The 13,401-nt window shown below is 43.2% G+C and overlaps 2 protein-coding genes across 2 annotated transcripts in view; one reads left to right on the top strand and one right to left on the bottom strand.

Moving 5' to 3' along the window:
- Positions 1–13,401, bottom strand: part of LOC125892546 (cysteine-rich venom protein) — a 201,552-nt gene that overhangs the window by 115,960 nt on the left and 72,191 nt on the right. The gene's annotated exons all lie outside the window — the stretch shown is intronic.
- Positions 1–13,401, top strand: part of LOC125892545 (raftlin-like) — a 172,282-nt gene that overhangs the window by 92,730 nt on the left and 66,151 nt on the right. The window contains exons 4-5 of the mRNA XM_049582531.1: positions 1,056–1,164; positions 9,754–10,240. Coding sequence (XP_049438488.1) covers positions 1,056–1,164; positions 9,754–10,240 — 596 coding nt within the window. The remainder of the gene's footprint in view (positions 1–1,055; positions 1,165–9,753; positions 10,241–13,401) is intronic.

The raw sequence follows: 13,401 nt of genomic DNA on the forward strand, positions 1-13,401 counted from the left end.
TTAGGTTAGCTTAGCATAAGGACTAGAAACAGCAGGAAAAGTCTAACCAAGCTTTACGTACAGATAAGGAACAGAACCTCTAAAGCTCACTTACTGACACATATATTCATCCTTTTAATCCATTGAAAAATCAAAATATAAAAAAGGCCATTTACAAGACAACAAATAAGCGAATTTCCCCCAAACTATTCCTTCAAATTGCTGTTTTGCTACTATTTTACCAAGTACTGTTGATAGTTGATACATAAAACAACTCAGTCTGCATCCCATGGGGGGGCATGACAGAAAAATCAGTGTGATAAAGCATCAGGAGCATACACGCACACATTGACATGACATGTGCTGCAAGCACAGCCTTTAAAAGACACGCCAGCATGCACGCATCTTTTACCCTCCCACACATCAGGTGTCCGTGTAAAGCCAGAGCCCTCGCAGAGCGCACACGCAGCCCTCACACACACACACACCTACTGTATATGCACAAAGACTCTGTAGCACACTGAGGAAAAGGTCATGTGGGGCTTCTTCCCCATGTCAACAGGATGAGACGCGGGGAGGTGGAAGCTGGGGCATCAGTCTCCTCGGGGCCAGCTCTGGGATTTCCTCCAGAGAACAGAAAAGGAAAATACAACACCATATAAATAGATTCTCCCCGCTCAAAATACAGATATGGCTTCAGCAGGGAGGGCTGCAGGGGGGGCAGGACCAGATTTGCATTGAATTTCCTGCGTTCTGTGCTCCCCATGTGTTTTCTTTCATCCATGCGGATCTCTGTCTCGCTTAAGTGTTTTATTGTATTTTTCCTGGCCCCCCACAGGGCAACAATAACATTAACAAAGCTTCTCGATGCAGTGTAATTTGTTGATAGGGGTTATTTTTGTGTTATAGATCCGATGTCTGTGAATAGCATGCCTGTTTGGTAATGTTTTATGATTTAGGTTGAATGCATGTGAATGCATGGGCGCTCTCATGTGTCGGGAGCATTTGTCCAGCAGTTTGGCTTTGCTGAAACGCTGAAACTCATTGTGCTCTCTCCCCTACTGTGGTGCCTGCAGGGTGGAGAAGAGCCAGTCTGTCTGCCCGCCGTACAAACTACAGCTGGAAGAGTGTCTGTCTGCCGAGCAGGTGCCCACCCCAGAGCTCATCCAGGGCTACGTCAAGAAGGTAGGGCTGCTTTATAAATGCCAAGCTGAAGCGTTTTGTCAGTTAGTGCCCAGCTGGAAGAAGGGATGCAAGGAGGGAAGGAGGGGAGTAAGAGATAGGGAGGGATGAATGCAGAGATATTGTGGGGGCTTGTATTGTATGCATATTCTAGCATCAAAAAAGGGCATGTAAAAAAATCCTGATATCAGAATATAAACTCAGCCTGCTACCGAAACTCAAATTACTTTGTTCAGCATGTCATCCTGTTTAAAGGTTCAGAGAACACAATGTTTGTATGTTTACAACTGTATTTTAGTGAATCAACCACATGGCTAAACCTGCTCGCAAGCACGCTGCTGTCAGGCTGAAGGCTTTAACTGCAGCCTGTCACAGAACACTCGGAGGCAGTTGCCAATGAAGCACACGATGTTGGAGGAGTGACATTAAAAAGGATATTTTTCCTTTTTATGTAATTGGTGCTTAAAAAAGATAACAAAGAAAACACAGGGGTGGTTGTGACACGCGTGTGTATTTCAGGAGTTGTCAGGTATGAATTAGTGGTAACTTTACAACTTGATTGTGTTGCTGCTCCTCTACTTTGAGCCGTGTTGACAGGCTTCTACTACAACTACAACTAAAAATGTGCTTCTGGTAGATAATTATTGAATTCAGCATCTAACATTTTCTGAAAAGTTTCAGTTTGAGCCAAAGTCACCAACAGAGTCTCAAACATAGGGCCTGTGTCCACATGGTGTTTTTTTTTTCTGGGCGCCAGCGTCTTTTTTTCAATTGTTCGCAATTGGATGAGCACATATGCAGCTGCATCCGATTGTCTAGAGAAAGAGCACTGTGCCCAGCGTCATTTTTCAAAGTGCTCCGGCATTTCTGTTCGATGCTTCCTGCTGCAAATCTCTGAACTTTTAAGAAAGGCCCTGGTGACATCACCGATGCTTCTTTTGCTAAGCTACCATTACAGTGAAGCCCAAAAAGACCATTTGTGGGAGCAGATTGGCCACTGTATGTTGTTGGTGAGTTGTGCTTTCATCACCATACCATTGTACGCTTGTTAACCCTGTAGTCAACCCTCTGTTGACATAACACTGCATTAGCTACCTAGCTAATGTTGTGATAGAAACAAAAACCATGCATAGCTGGTAGTGCTGGGATGAAGCGCTCCCCAGCGTACTGCCACCGCTTTTCACCTAAAGAAAAAATGCCATGTGGACACAGCCCTTAGATTGTATAAAATAATGGACGTACCCACCGTGACATTACCCACTGGTATATGTACTCCTGTTTTGATGCCTCGAGTGACCATACTTGGACCAAAAGGATAAGCTAATCCTAACACTAGCTGCTAGCTTGGTTAACATGGTGCATTTACAGCTATGGTTAACTTTCATAATGACAACAAAAACATCTGTAGGGCCAAGACATTTCTAGGCGACCAAAACGTTATAATTAACTTTAACAGCTACAGCTATGCCTATACTGAATCTGGGTCTACGTCCTGGTTGGATTACCAAACAAACATTGTCGCAGTTGTAGCAAGTTGTCAACCAACAGTACCCACCTGTCACTCAAAGCAGTCTCTCCCTTAAATATGCAAATATACTTTAAACCTTAATAATATTTAAACTGGTGAGTTATACAAAAATTCACCCCCGTACAGTTGTCATAAATGGGTAAATTAGGACCAAAACCATTTTTGTACCAGGCTGTAAACGTGTATTTCTTCTGTTAAGGTGAGCATTTTAACGTGGGGGTCTATGGGGATTGACTCACTCTTGGAGCCAGCCTCAAGTGGCCATTAGAGGAACTGCAGTTTATGGCACTTTTGCATTGGCTTCATTTTTCAGCCCCAGAGGCTGCCGCTTGGTGTCAAGACAGCCGTCTAAAAACTCTGATAGATAGTTTTGCCATGCTGCACTTTATCATGAGTCCAACTCAGGCAGTATGTAATATACTAAAAGCTGCGTTTCCATAATGGTCCAAGGCTAATGTTAATTAGGAAGCCAAATGGCTTAACATTTCTGTGTTTTCCACAGAGGAGATGAAAGTGGTGAAGAAAGAGCAAGAATCACATTTACTGATCTCATAATAAATTGGTTCTGTAGCCTATGTCACTGTTATGAATGCACTGCTGTAGAGAGCCTGTTTGAAATGGCACTTCAGATGATATATATGAGCACACCCTCCTCTCTTGTGAGCTGGTTATGCTGCGTCATCATGATTCAACCCCCCCTGCCTAATCTGTATATTACCGACCGTTATGTCGGCCTTTGAAGCCTCGCTCCTGAACCTTTCTGTGCGTTTTGCCCTTCGATTAGTCATGCAACCGCAGTCCTGTAGGACCTCATTACTGTTGGTTATCATTTTAATCTACTGAGCTGCTACAGGCTTGCTGGAGGAGGAGGAGACCATGCTAGAAATCTATTAAAAGGGAAGTGGACATGGATGAGTGGTAGAGGAGTGAGCGGAGAAGTCCCTTTCCTCTCTGTTTCCTTCTGTTTTTCTCTCTCTTCCTATCTTTTTTCTTCTTCCCTTTCTCTTCCTCACCGTCTCGATCTCTGTCATTATCCCTCTGCCTCTCTTTCCGTCATCTCTCCCCTCACTCTCTCTGCCCTGCTCAATCTCTCTCTCCGGGGTTTTCATCTTGACCTTCAGACACCTCCTCCTGGTGCCACTTTAATAACTTACGGGGGAAATAGGAAATGTGGTCTCAAGTCAAAATTGAAATGGGTTTTTCACTGCAGGCTGTTGATATTCTGGTGGCAGAATAAGGGAAGCTGCTTCCAGAATATTTTTCATCAAGTTTGTGCTTGGCATCATTTCAGTTAATGAAGAGAAATGATGCGATGCAAAGTTTCCCTTTTGACCTCGAAACCTCATTTTCTTGATCAAAGGTGGTTCCATCTAAGCCAGTGCAACATCTGTTCATTTAGACAGAAGTTTAGAAGAATGCTAATTTTTGATTTTGTCGTCTTTTTATAGAGTGCAGCAGGAATGAGTCCTGAGACCCCGAAATGAATTAGCATTTTTTGCACTTCTGGTTCCCTCGTCCTGAAATCAATGGATTTTTTTGAATGGGTTTTTGGTTTAGATGCCTAATGTCTGTGCTTAACACAAGCTTAAGAGACTTTCATGTTTTTTTCTGCAACAAAAAATGTGTCAGTAAATACCCCACTGGTAAATTTAGAAGACATTACAAGTGGCTAAATGAGACTACAGAGGTTGTCGGTACGGTTGGATACTGAAATCAGTACAGACCAAATTACATCAGCTCTACAGAGTATTGATTCACATTAAATCCATTGGTGCCAAATTTCAGTACATGTGCACCTCATCTGGGTGAGAATTGTGGGTTTAGACAAGTGGCGCAGGTGCCGGGAAGCGCCCCCAAGCCTGGAAGACAGCCATGGTGCTCTTAGGCCGGCAATGAAGCTCCGCATAGCCTCCGAGTTCAGCTTCAGACAGGAGGCAAAAGCAGAGCTCCAGCAGCTTCCCAGCAGGCCAAAACTATTGCTACAGCGCCAATCTGCCGCAATAATTTCGGCGTCTGGTCTATTACCTTTTCTACATTACTTTAGCAATAGCTTGGAATCACTGCTAGACGAGCAGACGCACACACACACCAACAGAGACAGAGGATTAAGAGCAGAGGAGCAAAACTGTATTTTAATCTGTCTAATCACCCCTGCAGTTTGAATGTTAAGTCCTGAAAAAAAAAAGGTACTGTTGGGCAGCGGTATCAAAATCCAGGGATTGGACCGGTAGAACTATCAGTTGAATTGTGAACAGTACCCAGCCTGGTTTTCGGGGATATTAAATGTCATCACGCCAACCAAACATAGCTTAACAGCCTCGTTGTAGTGGTGATGCTGAAGTCATGCAACGGCAGTGTAGTTTGTTTAAAGTCTATAGTAACCTTGTTGCTTCAGGAGATGCTTCAAAAATCCTAACAGTGATATTCATTCATGAAGATTATCCTGCTGAAGTTTTGTCTGCCACAGAGCTTATTTTCTCCAGTAATCCAAAAATCCAATGGAAAAATGATTGTTTTTTTGTCGAGGGAACCAGGGCGATCCTAACTTCCAGGTTGCCCTACAAAAAAACATCAACCCTGCAGCATTGTATCCTGTATTGATACTGCAGGAAATCTATTATAGTAGATGTCTATTGTGCAAATGGGACTCTTGAAGGGTTGCAACTAACAATATTTTCACGTTCAGTTAACTGCATAGCTTTTATTTCCCTTTGGCTTGTGGCTTAAAGGTTATTGGAGTAGTCCTTTTTCACACTGACCAACAGTATTTATAACATATATTCTGTATCGTCTTATTCCAGCTTTTATTTGAAGCTATATGATGTTTATATTGAGAACAAAACTGAAACACAAGACCCAACGTTTGTAATGGCTGTGTCATTACATCAAATGGACATAGTCGTCATTTACAAAGATACAAAACTGAGGAAAGCAGCAAATTGTCACATTTAAGAAGCCTGAACCAGGAAATGTTTGGATTGGACCTTTGTGATGGTACGACAAGCTGTCGCAGTAAGCATGGAGCCCACACTGTAACTAACTGCACTCCCTGAAGAAATATTATCATATTTTTGGAAAAATGAAAGAGTGATTCCAGAGAGAAGCACACAGAGGGGTCTACAGTCTGTGTTTGAAGGATATATCCAGGATGTCAAACTGACTCAGCAGCAACAACAGGTTAAAAAGACAAAGATAGTTAGAAGCTAAAGCCGAACTATAGGCTACAGATCACAGTGTAAAAGTGAACCACCACATCACTGCTGATCGCCACACAAGACAATGAATATAAAGGGAAACTTTGCTCATATTGAACCAGCTGTGTGGCATCGCAGTGTGTGCAGATGAACGTGTTTGGTATCATCCCCGTGCCGCTACCAGCACCTGGACCTCCGCTGCCAGGCAGGGATATCCAGGGGAAGTCAAACAATGGTCTGCGCAAAAAATGTGAGCCCGACCCCACCCGAGCCCGTGTATGTTCTGTCCGAGCCCAGCCCAGGCTGTCCTTTTAACTGAAATCATGAGCCCGAGCCCGGTTTAAACCCGACATTTTTTTAAGGATACGAATGTGGACATTAAAGGCTGACTCTCGTCTTTCCTTCCATGGCAAGCCTTCGTCACGTGCCTCTTAAGTGTCGAGGTCCCGTCTTTTTGCTGTCATATGCCAGCATTGTCTGCCAGTGGCGCTGCGGCCCCACCCCCCAGGTGTGATAAGTAGTTGGTTCTATAGCCTAGGTCTATTATGAGGAGCCCAACCCGCCCAAGCCTGAGGATAGTGGCACGAAATTACAGGTTCGGGCTCAGGCAGAGAATCTAAGCTCTAATCTGCACACACTGTGATGCCACACAGCTGGTTGAATATCAGCAAAGTTCCCCTGCTTCCCTTCACTGGTTCCTGTACAGCAGGGTCGGTCTTTGTTTCACTGTTATAATCATTACAAAGCAAAAGCAGCATGTGCATACATTCAGTAGGCTATATCTTCAGTAGCTAGCTAGCTAACCCTACACTTTTCAGGGTTTGATTCTGGAACAGGGAAGAAACGTATATCTTTTTCCAACCTTTCCAGGTAACGAGTATCATTAATACACGACGTGCCCCAGGCACAACGTTTAGCTCCAAATCCACAAAACCAGCCTGAAAATGAAGGAAATCTGAAACAACTGCATTAGAGTCAATGGAGCACAGCTGAGTTGTTGTCGGACCCTGGTCTGAGCTGGTCTGATGTTACATTATGATTGGCCAGTCTGCGTCTGGGGGCGGGACTTAATGAAGGGTCAATTTATTTTCTGTTGATCAGCTAATCAATGCATCAATTCGATTATCGTATGTAAGCAGCTAGTAATTTAACCTATTTATAGTTAATTCTTCTTAAAGACAAAGCAGCACTACGTTTGACTGTTCACTTCTATTATAGTGATTTATTTCCATTTTGCCACCCGTACATATGTACGTACAGTATATTTGGTTTATCTGCAATCTTTGTTGTGATATTGGACTGTTGGCAAGATGTCATTGGAAAAAAAATCTAATCTGAACGGTTCCACTTTGTCAAACATGGGATTTGACAAAATTATAATGATAATGGTACTAAAAATAAATTCAATCATTACAGCACACTATTCAAATCTACTCTGCAATCAACTGCACCAACATTAGACAGTCAAAGCCATTCATCTCTCTCTCTCTCTGACTGCCTGCATTACCATTAAATGAGATACAACAGTTCCCTTTTATCTCAGCAATTCCATTTCAACATATTGGTATGGGGAATATGATGTGGAAGCACCCGGAGAGCGTTCACTGATATTAAACAATATGGCTGGAAACAATGTGACTGTTTTCCAATTTAATTTCATAGTGAATAACCTGCGATTTGATTTGATTTCCATTCTCTTCCCTCACTGTGGCTTGAGATAGAGACGGGCACCGCCTTTGCTTGGGGGGGAGGGGGCGGTCGGTGGAGGGGGTGCAGAAACGGAGAATGGCATCATTAACATTCTCTGACAGTTAAAGTTTCAATCTCGCTCCGTGGCAGAATCCCAATATTGACATAAAATGCCAGATGACAATATAACAGAGAAAGAGAGAGAGGGAGGGGGGGGGGGGAAACAGAGGAGCGCTGGATTTGTGATGCGGCCCGTGCCTGACTAGGGTTGTGACCGCTCCAATCTAATCAACAACTGTGTGATTGGAGAAGCTGCTGGGACGAAAAGAAACAGAGGGGGGTAGGAAAAAAACAAAGATCCAACAGATGCAGAGGACTCCCCAAAAAGTGCTGTGGGGAAAAACAATTCAATTTCAAGATAATTGGTCTCAGACTATTTGAAACTTTGGGTTCAGTTTGAGATCTAGTTGGAAAGAACTTGTCGTATATGTTCTGCTGCATAGGTTGGTCTGATTTTGCATTTGTGGGCATTTTGCTGATGCTCCAAACCCAAAACTAATGAGTGCAACATCAGCTGCAACAGTACATGCTACCAAGTAGAGGCTGCAACTAGGGATCGATTAGTCTGCCGATCACTGCCATTAATTTTGATCATTAATCAATTGATGTTGGGGCAGGCAGAAATCTGGAAATGGCAATTTTCTCCTCAGCTTTGAAACCCTTCGCTGATATTGACACGTTTTATTTCGTTTATTCTCAGACTCTCTTTTAAGCCCAGTCCAGACTCACAACGATTCACAACAAGACGAGCTGAAACAGGCAGCTACTTCCAATGCACCGTTCTGCAACGTTCTATAAACTTGACGGTTCACACCAATGCAACTAGATGAGATGGAGTATTATATCAACTCAACTCTATATCAACTCTCTGTACTTCTGTTCTGATTTGCAGCTTTTCAGGTTTATTTTGTGGCTGAATATAATTTGTAGCTTCTTAAAATATGAATGAGGATAGTGATAGTGAGATACTGGCTACAGTTGTATTTGTAGTAGTAATGGAACGACAAAAAACAGAATCAAAACCAGCATCAGATGGACTGTATTCATAATAAATACGCCACTATAATATGAGTAAGCAGCGCCAGTTAGGTAGTCAATGAGAATGTGTGCGTGGGTGGGGCATAAGCACATACAGTGAGCAGCAGTGACCAATCATCTGACAGGGGCACACGTGAGGACAGAAACAGAGGGCTCAGTAGGGACCGAGCACACTGTCTGTGGTCATTTTGACTTGACCAGCAAAGTTCACTACAAGCTGATTGGCTGTTGATATAGGTGACGCGCTTTACATTCTGAAACCAGCCGCCTGGTGATTTGATCAGCAGAGTTACCAGTGACACCATCAGCCGGCTTGAGTTAAGCTCAGGTGACCAGTTCAGACTGCTGCAACTTTTCTCTGTAACGTTCTACAACAGTTTAATCTCGCCAGAAATCTCTGGTCTGAACTGACTCTCTTTATTGATAAGTCTGTCTTCCTTTTTTGAGGTTGTTTTGCAGTGTAGGCAGTTGGGGCCAATGCTGGAATAGTAACATTTTCTGCAGGATTTTCCGCCACTGAATCAGGCTTTCACCGAAACAACATGCACACACATCTGCATTTGTAGAACAGCTCACAGGAACGCCAACTCTCTGAAATGACCTGTGATTGGCCAAAGTCTCGCATTACAGCCTACATTTTCTAAAGCCTGAAAAAAGAGCCAAGAGGAGGTGCACATGTCTAGTAATCTCTAAGACCACTTGAATAACAAAATTCAATGACTTCTGCCCAGTATTGCCAAAATAAAACTGCCTACCCCATCTTCAGTCTAAAAAAATGGACCAAAAATAATGAAAAAATACCCATCACAATTCCTCAGAGCACTAGGCGACTTCTTCACATAGCTTGTTTTGTCCAAACCCACAAATGATCAATTTACTATCATATCTGGCAAAGAAAAGCAGCAAATTCTCACATATGAGAGGCCGAAATCAGAGAATGTTTGCTCAAAAATGACTGAAATGATTAATAGATTGCCAAGATAGTTGCCAATTAATGTTCTGTCAATCGACTAATCTTTTTCAGCTCTAATCAAATACAAATCAGCAATAGCATAACTTTTCTTTTGTTCATGCTCTTAACAGCAGATCCAAGATGCCGCTGACCAGGGGGTGATGTTCGTTGGATTTGTCCAGGAACCCTACGGGGCCCCATGCACCAGGATCCGAGAACCAGACACCCCCTCCCTTTCTCTGCACTCCAGCCCCAGCTCTGTGCTCGGTTCCCTGGGCAGCTGCAGCCCCCTGAACCCCTCAAGCCCCAGAAACCACGCAGAACCTGGAGCCCCCTCTGACGCAGTGGACAAAGACGGGAATGAGGAGGCCGGAGAAGGAGCGCCGAGCGGGGAGAAGAATCAAAGTGAGAACACTGGGAACCATTCAGGGAGCGGAGTGGAGGGCAGCCAAGGTGAGGTCTCGCCTGTGGCGTCTCCAGTACCAGAGGGAGATCTGGAGCACAGTGAGGAGCTGACGGAGGAGCTGACGGAGGAGGAGTCGTCGTGTCACAATAACAACAAAGACAGTGGCAGAGACACAAAGGAGAGGCCCAGATACCGCCTGCGGAGGGGCGACGGTGAGTGGTCTCTATGATTGCCATCATAAATTCAAACTAAAAAGAAAATGATGTGTTAAGCAAAAAAACATGCAAATTAGGACGTCCAGCTCCTACATGCTGTGAAATATGAATGAATCTGGGGGAGAGAGGGGAGACAAAGGTGAATGACGTAATCAGGTAATTGCTGACTAATGTTTTGGTGGTTTTTATTGGATGAATTCTGGGTAATGACAGACATGGAAACATTCCATGAGCTGCAGTCATACTGAACAAACAACAAATAGCTTCTTTGCATATGACATCATACCTCCGTGCGTTGTCCAGATGGAAGGCAGGCAACTGGAGGCAGAGATTACCAACGCTGCACAAATGCTTATGATTTGCTCTGTTTATGGCTGAACCAATCGATCGAACTGGCAAAAAACAAGGCCTACTTTAAGTCCCAAAAATAGTAGGATGTAAAGGGAACAGGTAAAAAACAAAAAAAGGGCTCAGACACAGCAGCAGATGTGGATCAAAAACTGTCCTGAAGTGAGTTGAATGCAATTACAATATGCTTTGAGAACTTCTCTGTGTTTTTAACTACGACCCAGATATATAGCAGTGTTTCACCAAACCTTTGGGAACAGCTGACCAGGCAGATAAAAAAAACAGTAGCTAAAGTTACCTAACGTTAGCTAGTAATGTTAGCCTGACAGCGGTGATAGATGCACAGAGCTGAATATAAAAGACAGTTAGCACATTTACTCACCCAGCCAAAAAAAAAAGGCAACACAAGTATGACGCTGAGTATTTTAAACTGTGTGGACCTTGAACTAATGACTAAAGACAATTCTGGACCTCATGACTGGACCAGTTGGGAACCACTGCGCTAGACTCTTGTATGCTTTCATTGGCTTGCTGTTAGTAGTTACTGACATTAGAAGTCTGGAGGGCGAGGTAATTTGTAACAAAGAACCAGTCAAGTTGTGGGGAAAAAATCACTTTCCTTTGTGGGTCCATGTCATTGGTCCGACATCCCATTAGTCCGACATCCCAATAGTCCGACGTCCCGTTGTTCCGATATGTGATTATACTAGGCCATACTCTATTTGTGTACCATAGAGGATCAGCAAACGCAACAAAAGTAGTCTACTGGTTGAGATACAAGTGTCATAGAGAGGAGAGAATGAAACACTATAACCTCCTGTTATTAACTCTGGGGTCCGGGTTGTGTGGGGAGCTCTCCGCGGTGCTGAACGGCTCCCGGTGGGCGTATTTCTGCCTTGATGGTGCGCCGCGACCGGCTCTGGGTCAGCTGGGAAAGGCTTGAGGCGAAGCAGGCTCACGGCTTATGTGTTTGCCACTTTCTTTTTCATTTTAACCCACACCATGTAACGACCTCAGACATGAAACCGGTGGACTCAAATGCACAACTCAAAGCAGTGGTTGGTATAACAAAAGTATTTTACTTGGCAAGGATTCAATCAAAACAAAACCACTCACAATGAGGATCAAAAATTATCACAAAACTTAAATCAAACCTGATAACTTGAAAACCTGGCTGGGACGTTTAACAAGACTATCACACAGACTGAACAAGACGAACTGGCAAAAAGACAAAGGGACACAAGGACTATTTATACATGAGGTAGGGGAAAACAGGTGAAACCAATCAGGGGCGGGGTAGACAAACACAATGGTGGGAAATTCACACAAAGGGAGGAAGTCATGGTCTGAAACGAGAGGGAAAAGGTGAATACAAAATAAAACAGGAAGTGCATGACGAGACTAGACATGAGTGACTTTAACTTAACATAAAGTGCTCATGACAACTGAGGACTAAACATGAAACTAAACTAAGGCATGACATATCACATGAAGCACTAAACATGAACATGAATAAAATTAACATACTTGACGAGACACAACACACCATGATCTTTTCCTAACCCTAACCAAGTGGTTTTTGTGCCTAAACCTAACCAGACCTTAACCACAGGGCATCATGATGATTTCAGAACAACGGGACTTCGGAACAATGGGTTTAATATGGTCGGAACAATGGGATGTGGGACCAATGGGCAGATCCTTCCTTTGCTTGGTATGAATCACATCCAACATGAGTTTCAGTTTTCTGTTGATACCTGCTGTCTGCAGATTCATCAAAATCTTTTATGTAGTCAAGCTCCTCTCTTTACAATTCACTCATAAGCATACGGATTTATCACTTCCTGCCAGGGCTGCACATTGACTATTGATCACAATCACGATTTGGGCTTCCCGCAATTAAATGAACGTGATCGACTGCAATATGGACATTTTAAATGCATGCTCGCTGCATATCAAATCGAGCACCTTCTAAACTAAGAGCCAGCCTCCACTTTTGAAGAGATGTCATGCCGCTGTGTGCACCCTGCAGCAACAGTCTGTGAAACACTTTCCTGAATGAAAAAGTCCATTGTTTGGAAGTATTTCGAAGTTAGAAGAGAACAAAATCACATGTGCATGACACTTGTATCTGCACCACAAAGCAACACAGCTAACTTGTTAAAAAAAAACCTCTACAACCTGCACTGTGATAATTGCACGAAGGCCAAAAGGCATCACTGACGTCATCCCGCTTAATCCCTGTCCTAGTCAAGCATCAACTCAGACATCCATGACAGTGACACTGCAGTGCATAAAAGTACCATTAATGCTATTAATAAAAAAGTATTAATAATAAAAATACAGCTGCTGATACATGTCCTTAGGAGATGCACCATTGTCAGGGGAAGAAGTATCTTATTTTTAGTTTTATATTGATGCAAACTGGGATCTCAATATTGATCAAAATGATTGTGTTGTCATTTTGGCCATTATGGTGCAGCCGTATCTCCTGCACCCCATCTGGATTTTGTGCATCATAATAGTCATGTGATTGATAAGAGGCTAAAAACATTCATAGACATGAAAATATCAACACATACAAGTAGCAGAGATTGCAGTTTTTCTCGTTTCCTGAACAAATTCAGCACCGTGACAGCAACAATTTCAAAGCCTTCCTTTCTCATCTTCCCCCCATGCAAAACCCAATTTCAATTTGGTTGTTACAATTTTTTTATAAAATGTAATTTTTTTTAGGGAGCACCACAAACAAAATTCTATTTCCTGGCATTTGGCGGAGGCCGAAACCTCAGAGGTAGCAATCTCAAAGT

This window comes from Epinephelus fuscoguttatus, linkage group LG8, assembly GCF_011397635.1.
Source record: "Epinephelus fuscoguttatus linkage group LG8, E.fuscoguttatus.final_Chr_v1".
NCBI lineage: Eukaryota > Metazoa > Chordata > Actinopteri > Perciformes > Serranidae > Epinephelus > Epinephelus fuscoguttatus.